At 37.1% G+C, this 19,436-nt stretch overlaps 1 protein-coding gene across 1 annotated transcript in view; it reads right to left on the reverse strand.

Annotated features, from left to right (window-relative positions):
• TMC1 (transmembrane channel-like 1) overlaps window positions 1–19,436 on the reverse strand; it is a 174,130-nt gene that overhangs the window by 96,751 nt on the left and 57,943 nt on the right. Inside the window, exons 6-7 of the mRNA XM_012641587.1 lie at window positions 5,578–5,668; window positions 4,798–4,879 (exon numbers count right to left, since the gene is read on the reverse strand). Of these exons, the coding sequence (XP_012497041.1) occupies window positions 4,798–4,879; window positions 5,578–5,668 (173 nt within the window). The remainder of the gene's footprint in view (window positions 1–4,797; window positions 4,880–5,577; window positions 5,669–19,436) is intronic.

The following is a 19,436-nucleotide window of genomic DNA, read 5'->3' on the forward strand; positions in this document are numbered from 1 at the left end:
GCAATGAATGTATGTATGTGAAAGAATAGCTGTAGGTAATGTCCATCAATCAGCTAAAGACAGTTGAATTCACAAATTTGATGTCCATAAATAATTGATTTTTTTATTTGACTAATATTTCTTCAATAGTAAATTATTAATGTATTAAAACTATCTTTGATATGTATGAAAGTGAGGCTTTAGGCTTATGCATGTTTTTGTTCCTGAATTTTCTTGTATTTCTTTTAAATTAAGGTCAAAGTTTCACCTCTCCCTCTGGTTATTTTGTATTAAGGTGAAGTAATTTGCAGTCTGTCATGATATATAATTTCCTCTTGAACAGATGGGTAATAAGGCAAGCAGATAAATTTGAGCATTTCTAAATGGAAAAAGATCAATTAAATGGCCTGCTGTATGAGTGCAATATAAATACCATCATGTTAGGCTGGGATATGAAGTGGATTTTTTTCAAACTCTCCAGGGGTAGGGAATTAAATGTGACAATTTTGATTTATATTTTCTGGAGCCCTTAGACCAGCAGAGAAACATGATTTTTAAACTCTGTGCTTTAGGTTGCCTATCTGAAGCTATTTCTAGTCTGAGAAACTAGGTCTCTTACACCATAATTTTGATGATGTAATCTACTATTAGGAAAAATTAGATTATGATTCTCACAGTGCAATGTGGTTAATAAGATGTACCCAAGAGGGTAACCCTGGGGTTTTAAACATGATCCCTTAACAAGGTTAACATGATAGTCAAACCCCGTGGCATTCTCGTGTGATGTAGAACTTCACAGCAACTTCTAGGACAGAAATTAGCAAATCTATTTTTTTAAGTACAAAAAATGTTGGGAGTCATCAGGTGAGTACTGGATCCATACCAGTAAAGGGATTCAGATCTTACTGGAATCAAGATGGAAACTGCATGAATTTTAGACTTGATTCTGCCAATTATTAGAGGGAGCTTTGGGGAAACTCAGTGAAGGCTGGTAATTTGGGACTTCTATAAAAGCACATTTAGAAAATATCTGTTCAGTATTTATTTAGAGATTGATCAGTGAGGGCAAGGTGGATTAGAAAGATTTTGGGGAGTAGAAGGCAACCATTCCTCTTTTGAACATGCCACTTACTATAATACAGAATCATCTTCATTACTTATTTGTTTATATTTTATTATCTGTCTTCTCCACCCAACCATACACATATTAACATATTTGAGGGTAAGATCAATGAGGGTGGAGTCTCTGCCTGTCTTTGTCAGCAGCAACAGTGCCTCGAAATATACCTAAGGACATAGCATTCATTCGGTGAGTGTTCATTCGATTAATCAATGTCAAACTTATTTTGAAAATTAAACAGGATATGATATGTTAGATGACTCTGACGTTCAAAATGGATATAATAATATTTATGAAGCTTTTGTAAGATTACATTGTCATTCCTTTAAGAGAAAAGCATTTATATTACTTTTATAATTAAACATATATTTTTATATGTTAGATGATTCTGATGTTGAAAATGGATATAATAACATTTCTGAAGCTTTCGTAAGATTACATTGTCATTTCTTTAAGAGAAAACCATTTATATTAGTTTTATAATTAAATGTATTTTATTAGATAAATAGGGTATATATTTAACCAATTTTATTCTGAAAACAATTTGAGAAAGTAATTATACAAGCATCTCAGTATAAATCTATTCTCCATTTAAGTTTTTAAATAACTTGTCACTCAAAAGTATAAAGTAAGGGGCGGGCGCGGTGGCTCACGCCTGTAATCCTAGCACTCTGGGAGGCCGAGGCAGGTGGATTGTTTGAGCTCAGAAGTTCGAAACCAGCCTGAGCAAGAGTGAGACCCCGTCTCTACTAAAAATAGAAAGAAATTAATCAGACAACTAAAAATATATATAAAAAAATTAGCCAGGCATGGTGGCGCATGCATGTAGTCCCAGCTACTCGGGAGGCTGAGGCAGAAGGATTGATTGAGCCCAGGAGTGTGAGGTTGCTGTGAGCTAGGCTGATGCCATGGCACTCACTCTAGCCCGGACAAAAGAGGGAGACTCTGTCTCAAAAAAAAAAAAAAAAAAAAGTATAAAGTAAGGGATTTCACTTGCCTACATATATATCTAAAACTGATTGTAACTTATACATCATAGAAAGTTGAGCTGGAAATTACCTTGTATGGTACGTACTTAAAATCCCAGATTTTGTAGAAACCCTGAATATGGAAACAGAGGGCCAGAGGTTTAAAAGAACTGTCCAAACTATACACCTGATGGGGGCAAAACGGCCTCAACCCTTAGAACGCCTATTCCATGTACTATTTCTTCCCATTTTCCATTCAGTTCGGCTTCAAAGACCATCACAGATATACCCTTGCCCTGTCTTTGGTAGGGTACTCTGTACAAGACCGTTAGTCCATTCAGTGGCTCTGATAATATCTTCTTAGATAAGTTTCAGTTTTAAACTAATACAATAGCCTAAAATCATATGGTGTGCTTATGTTTATGATAAAAATCTTAGTACATTAAGCATCTTGTAAACTATGAAATTATAATAAATCGCTCACTCAAAAGGAAATACATGATAAAATGGGAAATCATTCTCTAAATAGGATAACTATCAAGGAAATCTATACTAGAACTACTGATCTTGCCCTTGGCCTGGTAGAATTTTCTCTAGGAAATGGCACAAAACATATTTTTTAAAAAGGTTTATTCCTTAAAGTATAAAGCAGCATACCACATGGAAAAGCATAAGCTTTGAACCCAGGCAGACTTTGCTTTCTATCTCAGGTTTGCAACTTACTAATTCTAGGACAGTTACTTAACCACAACTGTAAAATTGGAAGGTGAATGTGCACATTGGAGGGACATTGAAGATTAAAATATTTGTGGAGCATCTGACTCAATAAATGGTGCTTGTGGTGATTGTTAATAGAATAAAAAATAAGAGTCAATTCTTCACAGTTGAGGCAAAGCACCATTAACAGTGAAGAAGTCAGGACAACCTAATCAAATTATAAAGTACATACAGAAAGAAAAGTAGTTCACCTTTCCTTGAATTGTCCAGTCTGGCTTTTTCAAATTTACTGAAAGAAAAGGGAGAAGTGGGCCGATAACTTAAGGTATTATTGGGTGGATCTCAATCTGTCTTTTACACTGTGACGCTCATGATGGATGGTGGTCATATGTGTAACTCATTCCTGTGTGAAATTTCTGCCAATAAAAATAATCCCATCTGTTTCTATCTCACTGGAGATAGGCTAGTGAAACACAAGTGAGGATAACATTATCATTGGGATAGGCTGGAAAGTGCTCTGGTGTGCTTTAAAAATAAATAATTTTCAAATGTGTGTATTTTAACTATCATTTATTACAAATTTTTTGGAATACACCTCCCAACTGATCATAATTCACCCCATCATTTCATAACTTAGTAGACTGAGTCTCGGAGAGCTTAAATGACTGGCTCAAAGTCAAACAGTTAATCGGTAGCAAAGCAAGGATCAAATCTGGAGTTCTTTCCACTTGTATCAGCATCCTAATGCTCCAAGTGGCCTTCTGTTCCTCAGTGCCTTTCAAGGTATCATATTTCAGCTGTACAGTTGAAACTTAAGGATTCCATGACATCTGCTCTTTTTTGATATATCTAAATTCCTTTCTCTATTTCCTAATGGTAGCCATTTGGAGAATTCGTTATAATTTTATTTAAAACATATTTATCAAGTGCCAAGTGGGATCCAAAAGTGGACAAAACAAAATACCTGCTCCTGTGTATTGAGAAAAATTAACATAAAATAAAATGAGATTACATCAAAAAGGTATATTAAAAACATAGTATTTTAGATAGTGATGTGTTAAGGAGTAAAATAAAGCAAGAAAAGGATGGCATAAGGAATATGTGGGAGGGAATATAATTAATGAACTGATGCATTTTAGTTCACTGCCACTTAATAATTGCCATTCAGTAATGAGGGACAGAGAACTGAGGATTAGCCACTCCTAAAGCATGGCCAATCATGTCAGTGAAATACCCATCAGCTGTGTTATCTCCCTATGGAGCCTCCATTTTAATTATGCAACGCCACATTTAACCAGCAGGACAACCTGCCTCCGATCTGGAGAGGCATAGATGAAAGTCAGATCCTGGTCAAAACACTTAGAAACCAGAAAATGGTAAGATGGTATTCAAAATTGTTTCACATGTCACCCTTTTTCTTTATGTTCTCTATTATTTTTAAAAATAATTTACTGTTTTTTATTTACAATATTTTAAATTTTTTTACTTGCCTTATTCTAAGCCTAGAGCACTGAAATAAATAGGTTTTTGATTGGGGACATTCTCCTGCCTTTATTGTACACTATGAATATTTTACAAAATGAAGGCAAAATATGGATATTCAGATAGCCAGTTCCTGAATGACTATTGCTTATTCTACTTCAGAGATTTGAAAATGAGGTTTTAAGACTTCTTCACTCTTTTTTAATATTGTTTGTTTTGATTACTGTCTAACATTCATAACAGTATATATTTTCAGTGCCAAACAATATGACTCAATGTCATTGTGCACAATAGTGACTTCCCTGTGTAGGAGAGAAAAACAGTTGAGATGGGAATGTTTTGTTCTAAGACAGGACAAGAGAGTAAAGTCTCCAGTGCTGTCCCTGGTAAGTACATTAACAATGCTTTTGTTTGTTTACTTGTTTTGTTTTTAATCTTCCCAAGAATCCTGAAAGTCAGAAGGCATCTGGTAAGCTTATGAGACATTTATCCAGGACAAGGTTCTCCATCTGAGTTCTGATGAGCACTTACTTTCAATTGCCTTGATTTTATTTTCCCATGGGATACAAGCAGCTTTGAAGTTCTCGAAATCACGGAGGAATTTGGCCCATTTCTGAAAAGGAAGCCAGGTACAGCAGTAAAACCCTGCCTCTTGATTTGTCAAGATATTTATCCCTCACCCCAAAACATATATGAAAGTTAAGATGTATGAACTCTATACACAAAACTCTACCTTTATGGGAATACATTTAGCTTATAGTTAGTATAATATTTGTAAAAGGGATAATACCACCCATGTTCCTACTTTACTGTGAGAATTAAATATAACATCTTAGAAGGATTCAATTCAGTGTTTGGCACATAGTAAGTGCTAAATAAGTGTTAGTTTCCTTTGTATCTTTCCCCAAAACCTATATTTGTATTAGTATATCATTTTTGTTGTTATTATGTTCCCGATAGAGAAAAGCTACATGGCCTGTAACTTACAGATATTTTGAGAAAGAAACCTTGGCCCGAACCCCTTCACTTCCAAAGAATGAAAATGAAAGAGGCATAATCTTTTATATTTGGAAGTGATAAAATCACACAAATAAGTCTTTTGTCATAAATTAGTATTTTTCAACTTATTTTTCATTTTAACTCTTCTAAGGATGATTTTTTTAATCTCTCCTGCAAATTTTAATACCACAGATATATTGTATATATACTGTATGTGTATCTGTGCTTTATACATATGTTCAGAACAGAGCCAACACTCTCCCTCTTGGGGGGAACATGGCATAAACCAGCCTGAGTTATGGAAATACTTACCTTGGCCATCATCATCTTAAATGCAAACCACCGTTTTCCTTTTCCTTTCCCAAGAGCCCCTTCATTTTCACTCACAAATTTTTTTGCTTCCCTGAGAAAATAAAACAAAATAAGAAGTCGGTGGAGGCAGGTTGAGATGAATAGAATACAGAGGTAGTGGACATTTAATCTTACTGAGTTTGCAGCCTTATTTCTTCTAGATCCTCTAGACCTTAACAAGTGAACCAAAACTGTATTTCATAACCTAGACACTTTTAACATACGCTTAAATTTTTTTTAATTCTGGCCAGGAAGAGTAAGATATTTTAGTCTCACTTACTAATCATCTGTAGTCATTGAAAAGCAAGAAATTTATGCTAAGTGTCAAAATAGAGAATCCTCGTTCTTCTCCTTTCTGCCACGTATGAAATTGAATCTGGAGTTTATGTCAGATTCTGGCAGTCAGAATGTTTATTTTAAAATACTTTCTTTCCTTATTTTTCAAAATTCCTTTTGAAAAAAAAGAAGGCAGAGAGTTTAGGACAAACTGACATAGAATGCTGTTACTGACCTGATATTTAATCCCTCAGAAGCATTTATGACTTAAAACGAAAAAATCGTATTACAAAGCAAAAGAGATTGAGGGACGAGAGGGAAAGAAAAGGAATACTTTGGGCCTCACATTTAGAAAGGGCTTTAAATGTAAACTTTAATGTGATTCCCAAATATTTATACATTTACAGTAGTCCCATTAGTATCTTTGTGCATGGGTTAAAACACTCATTTTCGGCCGGGCGCGGTGGCTCACGCCTGTAATCCTAGCACTTTGGGAGGCCGAGGGGGGCAGATCGTTGGAGCTCAGGAGTTCGAGACCAGCCTGAGCAAGAACGAGACCCCCGTCTCTACCAAAAATAGAAAGAAATTAATTGGACAGCTAAAAATATATAGAAAAAATTAGCCGGGCATGGTGGTGCGTGCCTGTAGTCCCAGCTACTCGGGAGGCTGAGGCAGGAGTATCGCTTGAGCCCAGGAGTTTGAGGTTGCTGTGAGCTAGGCTGATGCCATGGCACTCTAGCCCGGGCAACGGAGTGAGACTCTGTCTCAAAAAAAAAAAAAAAACACATTAATTCATCAAAATGAATAATGTGAACACGTTAAATTTATATGTAATCTTGTTTGGTCATTGTTATGCACTGAATATCTGTGTCTCCCCAAAATGCACACGTTGAAATCTAATCCTCAATGTGATGGTATTTGGAGGTGGGGCCTTTAGGAGGTGATTAGGCCATGAGGGTGGAGTTCTCACGGATGGGATTAGTGCCCTTGTAAGAGGCCAGAGAGCTAGCTAGCCGTTTTTCTACCATGTAAGGATATAAGAAGCTGGTTGTCTACAGCTTGGAAGAAGGTCCTCACCAGGGCCAGACCGTGCTAACAGCTGATCTCGGACTTCCAGCCTCCAGAACTATAAGAAATACATGTTCATTGTTTAAAAGAATTTTAAAAATAGAGATGGCCCAGGCTTCTCTTCACCACTCTGGGGCTGGAGAGCATATTATCTACGTGATGGAGAGTAGCCTTTGTCGTGATAGAAACGGATCACCCGGACCTGGGTTATGGTTTTCCATGAGGAATGCTGTTGCAGTTGGCTGGCCCCTGGAATGTGTGGTTTTACAGAAAAGACCCCTCAACACACGACTAAATCAGCTTCTTATTAACACACAAAGTAAACCTTAAAAAATAAAGGGTCAGTGAAGAATTTTTTTTTTTTTTTGTAAGATGTTCCTTAGTATCAGTGCTAAACCCAGGACTTTACAATACACAGTGATCAAAAAAATAGTGCACACCTGCTGAGTTAATGGATACCAGGGAGTGGGGCCTCATTACTCATCTGTGCACAGGCACCCACCCATACTCTGGCATAAAAACACAAGCACAATGGTGAAGATTGTCTTTAGTCATCAAACAGAACCTCCAAATCAGTTCTTTGGGTATCAGGGACAATATTTTGTTTGTTCTTTTGTATCTCCCAGAGCATTAACCACTGCTTTGACCATAGAGGATGTTTAACAAACATAAACCTTCTGGGAATAGAGCTGATTGGCAGTACCTGGGGATTATCTAATAATTGTATTTTCCACATCAATTAATGCATGAAGGTGAAACCATTTTCAGACTTTTGGATTGCACCCTTTATGGTTAATCTTCTCTGAAACTCAGCAAGCTGCCACCTAGAAATGGAGAAGAGTTACTAGGTGGCCAAATATCAAATGCTCTGATATTTGACATGACCTCTGGGCTGGGAAGATTAGATGCAAAATAGTTTTTAAAACATTCTACTCTCACTATTAGGCATCTACCCAAAAGAGCACAAAACATTTTACAATAAAGACATCTGCACCCGAATGTTTATGGCAGCACAATTCACTATTGCAAGAATGTGGAAACAACAACCCAAGTGCCCGTCAATTCATGAGTGGATTATCAAAATTTGGTATATGTTTACAATGGAATATTACTCAATTATAGAAACCACAGTGATCTAGCACCTCTTATACTTTCCTGGATTAAACTTAAGCCCATTATCCAAAGTGGGGCACCAAAAGAGCAGAAGAACAGGATCCATTTGTACTCACCATCAAATTGGTACTAACTGATCAACACTAGGTTGGTCACATGGCAGAAATACTCTCTAGGGATTAGGGGGATGGAGGGGCAAATCTATAACTAAAGGACACGGGGAGCACTAAAGGGAGGGAAGGGCACGTCTTTAACCCGCATTTGGGTGAGGCAAAGACATAAAGTGTAACTATAATGTTTGTACCCTCACAAAACCCTGGAATAATAAATAAATAAAAATAAATAAATAAATAAAAATATTCTATTCATTCTAAAATGTTCCATAGAGCAATGTCAAAAATTATGAACTGAGTTCTCATGGCTTGGTTTTTAGATCCATGCAGTGAAGAAAACACATCCCATCTAAGCATGAACTATGTGTTGTAGAGGTGATAAGACAGGAGGGAGGGTGGCACCTAGTAAACACCATAAAATGTTCAAATGAAAATTGGGTAACTTGGGCTCTAATCCAGCCTCTGCAACCTATCTCTGTGACCTTGCCCATGTATTCGACGCACTCTATACCCATGTTCATGAATGTCCTGCTTTTTGGAGGAAAACACACTTACCCAGGACTCACACAGACCTGGGCAAGGTCTGGCACAGGTTCCTTCAATTACTGCGTGGCTTTTAACAGATCAGGATTTCCCAACAAAAACAAAGGGTCCAGCAATTTCTTCCCTGCTTGCTGGAATGGTGGCAAGAATAAGGTGGGCTCATGGATGTGTGTTAAAGGGATTATTTCACAGTCCATTCTACTGTGATACTTGTTTTGAAACTGAGAATTTGTTCTAACATGACTGATACATTATGGAACAATTTGAGCATAACACAAATATGGGGTTTGCACACATGTGATTTTATCTGCAAGAAATGCTAGATGAATGCAGAAAACTGCACCCAGCTAAACCAAACAGTGTAGGAAAACACACAATGCACACACCTCATCTGCCAGCTACCTCACTTCTTCATCTAGGTTAGAAAAGCCACACCCGTTCACAGCTGGTATTACCATGATCCTCCTTCCATACGTCACAAAAACTTACAACCCTTTTGAAGGCTACTTCCACTGGCAACTTCAGGTCTTTTCCAAAGTAAACTGCCATGTGTATTATAATATTTATGTATGGCTTAACCATTAACATGTGTAAAACATTGCTGCCATTTTTATTAAATTTCTCTTTTTTGTAATGTGTCACTAATGATGTTTCTGAGTATTGTATCCCATCCCCATTTTTTTCTATAAATCCTGTGGTTTTTATTGCCCAATAGAGAACTCTATCTACATGGCATTAATAAGGTTTTTGTCAATTATTATAAATATAATTTTCCTTTAAACAATATAAATACATTTTTATTCTTGTCTCTTCAATTGCTAATAGTTTTTGCTGATGCTAGGTATAGTTTCATATTTCTCTTTCAATAACTATCCCGTCCCACCCTCAATATAAATATTCTAACTCTGGTTTTTGGACAAAAGTCCAGACTCCATTGTATATTAAATAATCTCCAGTGTGAATTTCTCATCCTTAATACCCTACCCCCTCTTTCATTCTTTCAGACATACTTGCCCCAAGTTTCCTATCAAAGGTACTCCCTGCTCCCCACCTCCCCGCCACCAGCCAAAATGACCACTAGACTCAATTCATGGGAGTTGGGAATAGCTTTAAAACAAAGCCAGGGACCAAGGTGGGCCAAGAATAACTGTTTGGCAAGAAGAAATTCTTGATCCCCCAAGCTGACGCTTGTGGAATGTAAGGGAGTACTCTTGCAGCTAGCAGGCCTAGAGGAAGGGACATTGGGCTAGAAGACATTAGTGACTCAGTGAGAGGATGTGCCTTAATACTTTTTTCAGGGCTGACCTTCGCAATGATTTCAGGGCAGAAGAAAACTAGTATCACCCAATTCCATCATAACATATTTCTTAACCAATTACAAACAAGGTACAAAAAGAAAATGTCCAATATGGAGCTAAACATGGATCAATACATAGTACATTAAAGTACCCGTGACAGATATCAGAATGTAAGAAAATTAAGAACAGAATCTTTAGAAAACTGAGAAGCAAAAAAACCTCTTTGTGTTTTTTCTATAGTTAATCCATTTTCCTACTCATTTGTATTTATCTGGATAATATAGAGGAATTTTTCTACATGGCTAAGATGAAATAGGCTTTTGTGAATAAACTTTGAATGTCTTTTGGCCTCAAACCATCCAAGTATCTGACTGAAAAATGTGTTTTGTTGAATTGCATTCAACAAAAGCCGCCTGCCAAGACTGTAATCCGGTCTCCAGGCCTCAGAGCTCAAGCAAACCCTGTATAATATGCACAGCTCTCTGAGCTGTAACCCCAGACCTGGGGATAAATAATTGAGTGAGGTCTATTTAATGACAATAATACCTGGCCTCATCATTCATTTATCAACCCCTTGTGTTGGTAATTAGAATAATAAGGTTTCATGGGCTTTCAAGAATGCTTTCACAGTTAGTTGAAGGAGCACACTTTGCCCTAACTTACAAAATAGATAATTTACCCATAACACATGATACAACCCTGGTCACACAGAGGAGTTAGGACATGCTATGCTGCCTTTGACACGTTCTCATCCTGGGAAACATGTTCCCCTTTTGGGTTGGGTTAAGTTGACTTTTCTTTCCTCTTGTTTTCGGTTTGATAGTATTATTGAGCAACCAATTTCTTGCTCAAGTAAATGAAAGAGACATTTCAAAACTGGTGCATAGGGAACTGTAATGAAAACTTGTACCCACAAGCACTTCCTAGTAAAGGGATTAGAAGAATGAGAGGTGTTTTCATACCAAGCATTGCCATTTTAAAAAAAAAAGTAATCAATTATCCAGAGAACTCTGACTTTTCCTGATATATTACTGTAATTGAAAGAGAACTGCAGAAGTAAGAAGCTACTTGAATGTACAGAGATTGAAAATAAGGGCTATAGACCTCCTAGATAATATAACTCCATAATTAGGCTGGTAGAATTATTTAAAATCATCTCAGTACTGGAAGTGATGATTTAACACACATGTTTTTTTAAGGGGGTTGCTGATAGCAGTAGCTGGAATGGTTAAGATGCTCAGTTACTTCATCTATAAAATGGAGACAATAATAGCTACTCTGTAGGATTGTCATATACATTATAGGAAATTATGTAATGTGTTTAGCTTTATCCATGGCAAAGAGAAAGACCACTATAAATGATAATTATTATAGTAGTCCTGCCTTATCAGCAGTTTTGCTTTTCATGGTTTCAAATATCCATGGTCAACCACAGTGCAAAAATATTAAATGGAAAATTCCAGAAATAAACAATTCATAAGTCTTAAATTTTGTGTTGTTCTGAGTAGTGTGAGGAAATTTCACACCATCTCACTCTGTCCCACCTGAGACGTGAATCAACCCTTTGTCCATGCTGTCTATGCTCCCCACTCATTAGTCACTTAGTAGCTGTCTCAGTTATCAGATCAACTATTGTGGTATCACAGTGCTTGTGTTCAAGTAAAACCCTTATTTGACTTAATAATGGCCCCAAAGCACAAAAGTAGTGATGCTGGCAATTTGGATATGCCAAGGAGAAGCCATAAAGAGCTTCCTTTAAATGAAAGGTGACATTCTTGACCTAACAAGGAAAGAAAAAAAATTGTAGACCGAGGTTGCTAAGATCTATGGTAAGAACAGATCTTCTATTCCTGACATTGTGAAGAAGGAATAAGAAATTTGTGCTATTTTTGCTGTTACAACCAAAACTGCAAAACTTATGGCCATAATGTGTGATAAGTGCTTTGTTAGGATGGAAAATTCATTAAAGTTGTGAGTGGAAGACATGAACAGAAATGTGTTCCAATTGACAGCGATCAGGTTGGTACTATCCGCGGTTTCAGGCATCCAGTGGAGATCTTGGAAAGTAGCCCCAGCAGATAAGGAGGGACTACTATATTAACAGCAATAGTACTAATAGGGCTGACTTCAGTTTTTGTACTGAGTCTCCAAATTACAAAATTGAGGAAGGACTAGATACTTCCAGGCATAACCCCAGCTCATTTCCCCTCAGACTGTCACCTCAATGAGAGTGGTAATTATTCCTGTTACTAAGTGGGCAGGAGAGGATTCAACCCTGCGTTTGAGACCCCAGGACAGGGCCCTGGTGTTGGGTTACAGAAGCCCCAGTTATGACACAGACTGGGAGGCGGCAGCCAGGAATTCTAACCTGAGTCTTGTGCTGCTTCCGAGAGCTCAGACCCGTGGGCAGCTGGAGAGTCTGAGATAAGAGACAAAAGAGGATTTATCTCTCTCTCTCTCTCTCTCTCTCTCTCTCTTCCCAACCAGAGGATAATATGAGGATATCATTTCTCCAATTGTGTTTTCCCTCAAAACTCTGCACACATTCTCTGTCTCACTAAATTGTAAAATGTTGTATTTGGACTACATTCTATTAAATTCTGGATCCCTATCTCACAACATAATTAATTGGGACATGGTTTGAATCCTGGCTCTGTCACACACTAGCTGTGTGATCTTGGGATAATTACTAGATGCCTTCAATCCCAAGTATCCTTACCTGTAAAATGGCATAGTAGCAGTAACAGCAGTGACAGCTAACATACACTGAGTGTTTGCCATGTGCCAGACACTATTTCTGTCCCATTTAAATCCCCACCAAATCCTGAAAGGTGGAAACTATTATTATCCCCACCTCAGAAAAAAGGCAACTGAGGATTAGATAAGTAAAGTAAGTATCCAAGATCACCCATGAGTAAGTGGGAAACTCTACTGTTTTGAGCTGAGTGTCCTCAGTTTCCCCAGAATAACACCAATGTTTACCTCACGGGATTGGGATAAAAACATACAAAAGTTGAAATAGCATGAGCAAAGCAGTTCCTGGCACACCATCAGTAAAGGGTGCTGTTTCCTACTATTATCCAAAGACATTTATTATTTTTCTTAGGAAATGTTGATGATATCATGTCAGGTAAAACTTCAAAATACAGAACAATTTGTACCCTATCCTTATAACTATGTAAAAGTAGGATGCATGGATGGCCAAAGATGAGGCAATTATGCAAATGTTAGTTCCTCTGTTTTCCAAACTCATTATAACATTGTCATTCAGTTTTGTTCTCAGTAATAAAAACATAGGTTTTTGTTTATTTAAAGGCAGTATGCCATATGCAGAAAGAGGAAAAAAAAAGAATTTGGTTCTTTGGAATGGAATTTACAGTTCCATTAGAAAGTCAAGATGCAGATAAATATTTAGGGCATCACCTAGTTACTCACAAATGAGTAGTAGCAAAAGTAAATGCTACAAGATTGAGATGAGAGAGTGGAGTGGTTTGAAGGAAACCCGAACAAAGGGAGGATTCAGCTGTGTGGCCAAGGGACTAGGAAGGACATTTCAGTGCCAGGGAATGATGTGAGCAAAAGTGAAGAGACAGAAATGTACCTGGGGTCTTCAGGTGGGCAATAAAGACAACAGTTTAAATGCTTTAGGGGGGGAATTGGCCTGCCCTAATGTCAGGTTGAGCAGTGCCGGATTCATTCTCATGTCAATAAAGACCCAGAATATTTTTGAGCAGGAAACTAATATGTGCAATATAGTGCTATAAAAAAACTAAATGTCATAGAAACTAAACAATGACATACAAGATGAATTAGAGGAAAATGAAATAAGAGGCTGACTACAACTTGACTTCTAATGCATCCATGCCTTTATGTATGCTATTTCCTTTCTCTAGAATGTCCTTCCCCTTTGCCTCCACCTGTTTTCTTCCTTTTCTTAATTTTCAGTTCAAGAGTCAGGCCAAGGTTAAAGCTCCTCCACAAAATCTTTCCTGATTCTTTCTTTCCAACACTCCCTTCCACCCTCAGGTCAGGGTGATTTCACATCTGCCTTTTCTGTAGTAGTTTTCCCAATGTATTGTTTTCTGATTCATTTTAACCATTGTACTGGGATTTCCTGAGGGCAAGGTTTATGTCTTTTGTTCTGATTTCCCATATTTTTCTACTTAATATAGCTCCTGGTGCAGGACTGAATTTCAACAAATGCTAATTTAATAAATGAATACCAGTAAGAAAACCAGATGATAGCTGGGTCTCGGTTCCTAAATTACCTATACCTCAGAATCACTGTGGGATTTTTGAAAGTTCCAAAGCCCAAGTCTTCTCACCCCCAGATCACTTATGTCACAATTACTAGGGGTGGGACATGGCATCTATATTTTTAAGCTTCACAAATGAATCCAGTGTGCAACAAGTGGGGGCAAAATTTGGAACTGTCGAGGCTCAGATCGCGATGCCCCAAAGTACAGTGCTTTGGCAAGCTGAGTACTTTGAACTGAAGGACATTGGAAGACCTCAGAAGTATCCTCAGAGCCAAGGTCTCTCTGCTCTTCTCCTGCCTTCCTGCCTCTGACCCCTCATTCTCCCCTAAAACAAGTCACAGAAACCAGAATTCCTCTTCCCCAGGCAGGTCATAGAAACTAAAACCCTTTTCCCCCAAGCCTGTCATAGAAACTAGAATTATTACTCTAACCTTCTTCCACACTTCTGCCTAGGAGCTGGCCATAAAGAGATTCCCCGACCTGGCCTTGTCCAATAGCAGGCTGGAAGACCCTCTTTGGAGAGAGGTCCTGCTCCATACATGGGAGAAAGAAAAGCTGAACAGAGAAGCCAAGAAGAATTTGGACAAACAGGCCTTGCTGGGTGACCCCACTCAGTCTGTTACTATTAGATCACTCCCTTCTTGTCCAATCACACTTCTGCACAGCTTTCCACTCTTCTTTGAATCGAAGCACACAAATGGACAGTGTTAATGGGAAAAACTACAAACTCCGTAAAATAACTTAAAAGAGATTTATTCTAACCCAAATATTTCTAACCACAGCCAGGGCAATATGGTCTTAAGAGGTCTTGAGAAAACATTACTAAGACGACAGGGTTATAGTTTGGTTTTATACATTCATGGAGACAGGAATTACAGGTAAAACCATAAATCTATACGTGGAAGGTATACATTGGTTTGGTCTGAAAAGGTGGGACATCTCGAAGCAAGGTTGGGGTGGAGAGGTTGGCTTACAAGTCATAGGTGGGTTTTAGGGATTCTTTAGTTGGCAATTGGTCAAAAAAGTTAACCTTTGTCTAAAGACATGGAGTCAATAGAAAGGAATGCGTGAGTTAAGATAGGGGTAAGCTAGGATGCTCGAGTTAAGATAACGCGTCTTCTGTCTGTCATGTGTTGCTATGCCAGAATCAAGTTGGAAAGTAAACCGCATTATGCCAGGTTAATAAAAACCAGTTTAATGGGATTTTATCATTTGTAGGTGTGACTCATCAGGCCTCTTAGAAAGAAAATTGGGCAAGAAGGAAAAAAAAGGTGAGAGTTCAGTCCTCAATAGCTTTTCCTTGGGTCTTTGGGTCTCATTCTGAAAGCTCTCATGTCACATAAAACTTTGATTAATACGTTATGTTTTTCTCTGTTAATCTGCCTTTCATTATAGAAGTGTCAATTGTGACCCTTATGATAGGGAGAAAAGGGATCACATCTTCCCACCCCTACAGTACTAAATCAAATTTTATTTGCTGGAACTACTAAATATAAGAGGTCTTTCTGTTGATCAAGCAATTATTAGAGAGCTGGACTAAAAAAGCCACTATAACATATGTAATTGTATTTCTGTTTCCTTGGATTTGCAGTATTCTACATATTAACATATTGAGCCTTGATACTTGATTTTGGTGAATAATTTCACTTTTCATGTCCATAGCTCACTCTTTATCTTATTTCCCTAAAGGGTAACTGCTGGCTGACCATCTGAAAAAAAAAAACAACAAATAACAAGCAAAAACAATTGTGCATTTATATAACCTCTTAGCTTTCACATCTGGCTTATTTTAGTGTAGTTCCTTTTAGATAGTACCACTTCACATGTAAAATATATATATATTTTTTAGATTACCAAGACCTTTAAATTTTTATCAGCAACAAATATTAGAGTGATCTGTGTACAAAGAGTTCTTAAGGAATTTTTTTTCTGTGACTCTTATGATACTCATGGAGATGTGTTAAAGCCAGACGCTAGTGTTGGTGAATAACTAAAGCAAAGCTTAGGCAGGTCAAATTTGTATTAAATTCGAAGTTACTACACAGAGAAATTCTTCATATTTAGGGTGACTTCTTTGTTCCCTGGGGCTCTAAAACAATGCTAATTGTCATGGCTGACTTAAATGTCAAATAAAGACTCAAACACATTTTAGTCATACCCTGGAGGTCAGTAAGGCATCTCAGGGTATTTTTAGATGAATTAAGGGAGAAACAACTTGGCTGGGCTTGGTTAGTTTAACAAAATTTTTTTAATTAAAATAAAAAATGCTAGTCTTTCTGTCTGCTGGTTGAGTCTTTTTCTAGCTCTACTCTGTATCTAGTTGCTTTAAGATTCAATTTATGGTTTTAAAAAAATCTTTTCTATTATATTACAGTAGCAGGGGAGAGGGGAGAGAAGACCATAAGGATTTTCCCAGGAGCTAAAAGCTTGTGCTGATTTTTAAATATTGGTCACAGCACAACTGGCTTTCCTCCATAGAAGAAAACCAAAATATCTGAAGATTATACTATTGTTAGCAGAGACGATTAAAGGGTAGTAGAAGTAGTAGAATATTACACTATAAAATATGCCCAATAAGGATTATGAGCCATATTATGCCAAAAATGGGACAAAAATATAACACAAAGATTATTTTGAGCTAACGGCAATTGAGAAGAAGTAGATACAAGAAAAGCTCTCTGACCATCTCTTATTTGCCTAAAAGCAATAAATTTGCAAAGATGACCTACCTCCCCTCTCACCAGGAAGGACAGAAGTTAATCACTAGAGACAACGCTAGACTCATTAGTCCAGAGAGGACACCAGAGGAATCTACATAACAAATCTTACTAGCTAGTCTTTCTCTCTTATTAGTTCTCCCATATATTTGCCTTCCCATAATTTGCCACCCTAGAAACTCAAAAGTCTTTTTTCTTTGCCTCGTCATTTCTCTAAAAATGTATTGTTCTTTTGTTAAGATGTTATGTAAGCCCAAGTTATAGCCACAACCAAGTCTTTTAAGTTACTCATCGTTGAGTGGTCCCATGTTTAGCAGGATACACATAATAATAAACTTCTGTTTGTTTTTCTCTTGATAATCCGTCTTTTGTCAGTCTAACTTACAGGGCTCCAGCCAATAAACCTAAAATGGGTGAAGAGAAAAAGAATATTTTCTCTCCCCTACACCATGTACAACCAAATTACTGTAATGAATTCTTTCTCAGTGTGAAGCATTTTATAATGGTAACTTTATAAATTTCTCTTTGGATATTCTTATTAAGCTCTATAACAACGATTTTTGTGTTTTATTTACTTATTTTGTCTTTTTTTTTTAGTGACTCAATTGAGCATGCAATTAGCAACACTGTTACAGGGACAGTGTTCTGAGGGCTGCAGAGTTCTGGGCCATATCCCCAAGGCATCCAGGTACAGCCTAGCCAACTATCACTGCTCTGGTATTTTAGCAGAAATAAGATTTGTGGAGAATGTGATCTTAGAGCCACAAATAAACCTTAAGATCAGAATCCTAAGAATAAGAAGAAAAACTCAATCTAAAACCTTACCTTAACTACTCTCATCACCAAAGATTTGGAAAATGGTAGTATTTCCTCTCCCCCGTTTTACTGTGGAAAAATTATTCTCAGATGTAGAAATAGCCCTGAAAATGTAGATTTCTATACACAGCTATGAGGTGGACACATCCAAAATTCTGGTCAATAAACAAATTTATTTTATTTCTATCATTCTTTCATTTACTTAGTAATTTTTTTCCAAAATATTTACTTAGTGAAGTGAAAAGAAAGAGGACAAAGGGAGGCTTGGGAGTTGGTGAAGATACTATAGATAAGATAAAAGTTCAACGGGATGCTTAAAGGGTTGATAGAATTCAGGTAGGCAGAGAAAGTCATTCCAAGACATTGGATTGTAGGAATTTCTCCAACAAAGGTGATATTTCCACCCTGAATCACAAACACACAATCTCATATTCTTAGATACATTAACATTCTGCTCTTCGCAAGGCCATTTATGTGGCTTGGTAGACAGACTGTGCTAATTTTGCTTGGCTCATGTGCATTCTAGTCAAACACATTCTAATGAATTCTGAATCCTGTGAAACAGGAATTCACAGGGCTCTGCCTCAGAGCGAAGCAGCATTCTGCTTTGAAAGTTTGGGTACAATGTTTTTGCATAATACCTGTGTGTTCATATTTATACTCTTAAATATTTCTAAGCATTACACATTTTGTTTGTCAAAATATGTGGTAATATTTATAAGTGCTAAATCTAAATTGTTCCATCAGAAAGCCTGAGTTTTCTGTTAGAACTTTGTGTTCTGCCTTTTGATCTATGAGTGGGCAAGAAATTTAAAATGATGGTTTAAAATGAGGGCAGTTCAGTCAGCTCTGCAAATTATCAGGACTACCTGGTAAATTTGGTTGTTTGCCACAGTGTCCTAAGCACTTGGGAAACACAACTTAGGTGAGGTCACTCACAGAGCACACTATGTTCCCTATCTGAACTGCTTGATCTGCCGAATTGACTGGAGTGTTAATATTTCACAGTGTCCTTCCGTAGCCTCCCTTCTAACCTTTCCTGATCCCTGTGACCAAGCACCAGTCAAGAAATACAATAACAAGATATGCATAAAATATAAAAATTAATTCATCCAAACGATCACATATCTTTATGTAGATATGAGTAGCTTTGTGTGTATATACATTATATTAATATATACACATGTATATATGTAAACTCATGCATATATATTGCAAAAACATCATCAACACAACTATTTGAAAGAAAGGATTCATATTATCTAAAAATTTCTGATTTTTATCACTGCAGAAGAGAATCTTGGACACATTCTATTGGAAACATAAAACTATTTCCCCTTTTTTCCTATTATGCAATTTGTTGTGATATCCTAATAGCAGTTTCTCCAAAAATTTAATATGTACATTTTAATAAAGCTTAACTATTTTTATCTCACAGCATGTTTATTTAAGCCCCCCAAAAAGTATCCCACTTGCCACAGTGGGTAACAGACTTAAACCTAAGATGTGAAATGATTAGAATTCTAGAAGAAAATGTTGGAAAAACTCTTATAGACATTGGCCTAGGCAAAGAATTTATGAAGAAGACCCCAAAGGCAATCACAGCAACAACCAAAA

Source organism: Propithecus coquereli, unplaced genomic scaffold, assembly GCF_000956105.1.
Source record: "Propithecus coquereli isolate 6110/MARCELLA unplaced genomic scaffold, Pcoq_1.0 Scaffold166, whole genome shotgun sequence".
NCBI lineage: Eukaryota > Metazoa > Chordata > Mammalia > Primates > Indriidae > Propithecus > Propithecus coquereli.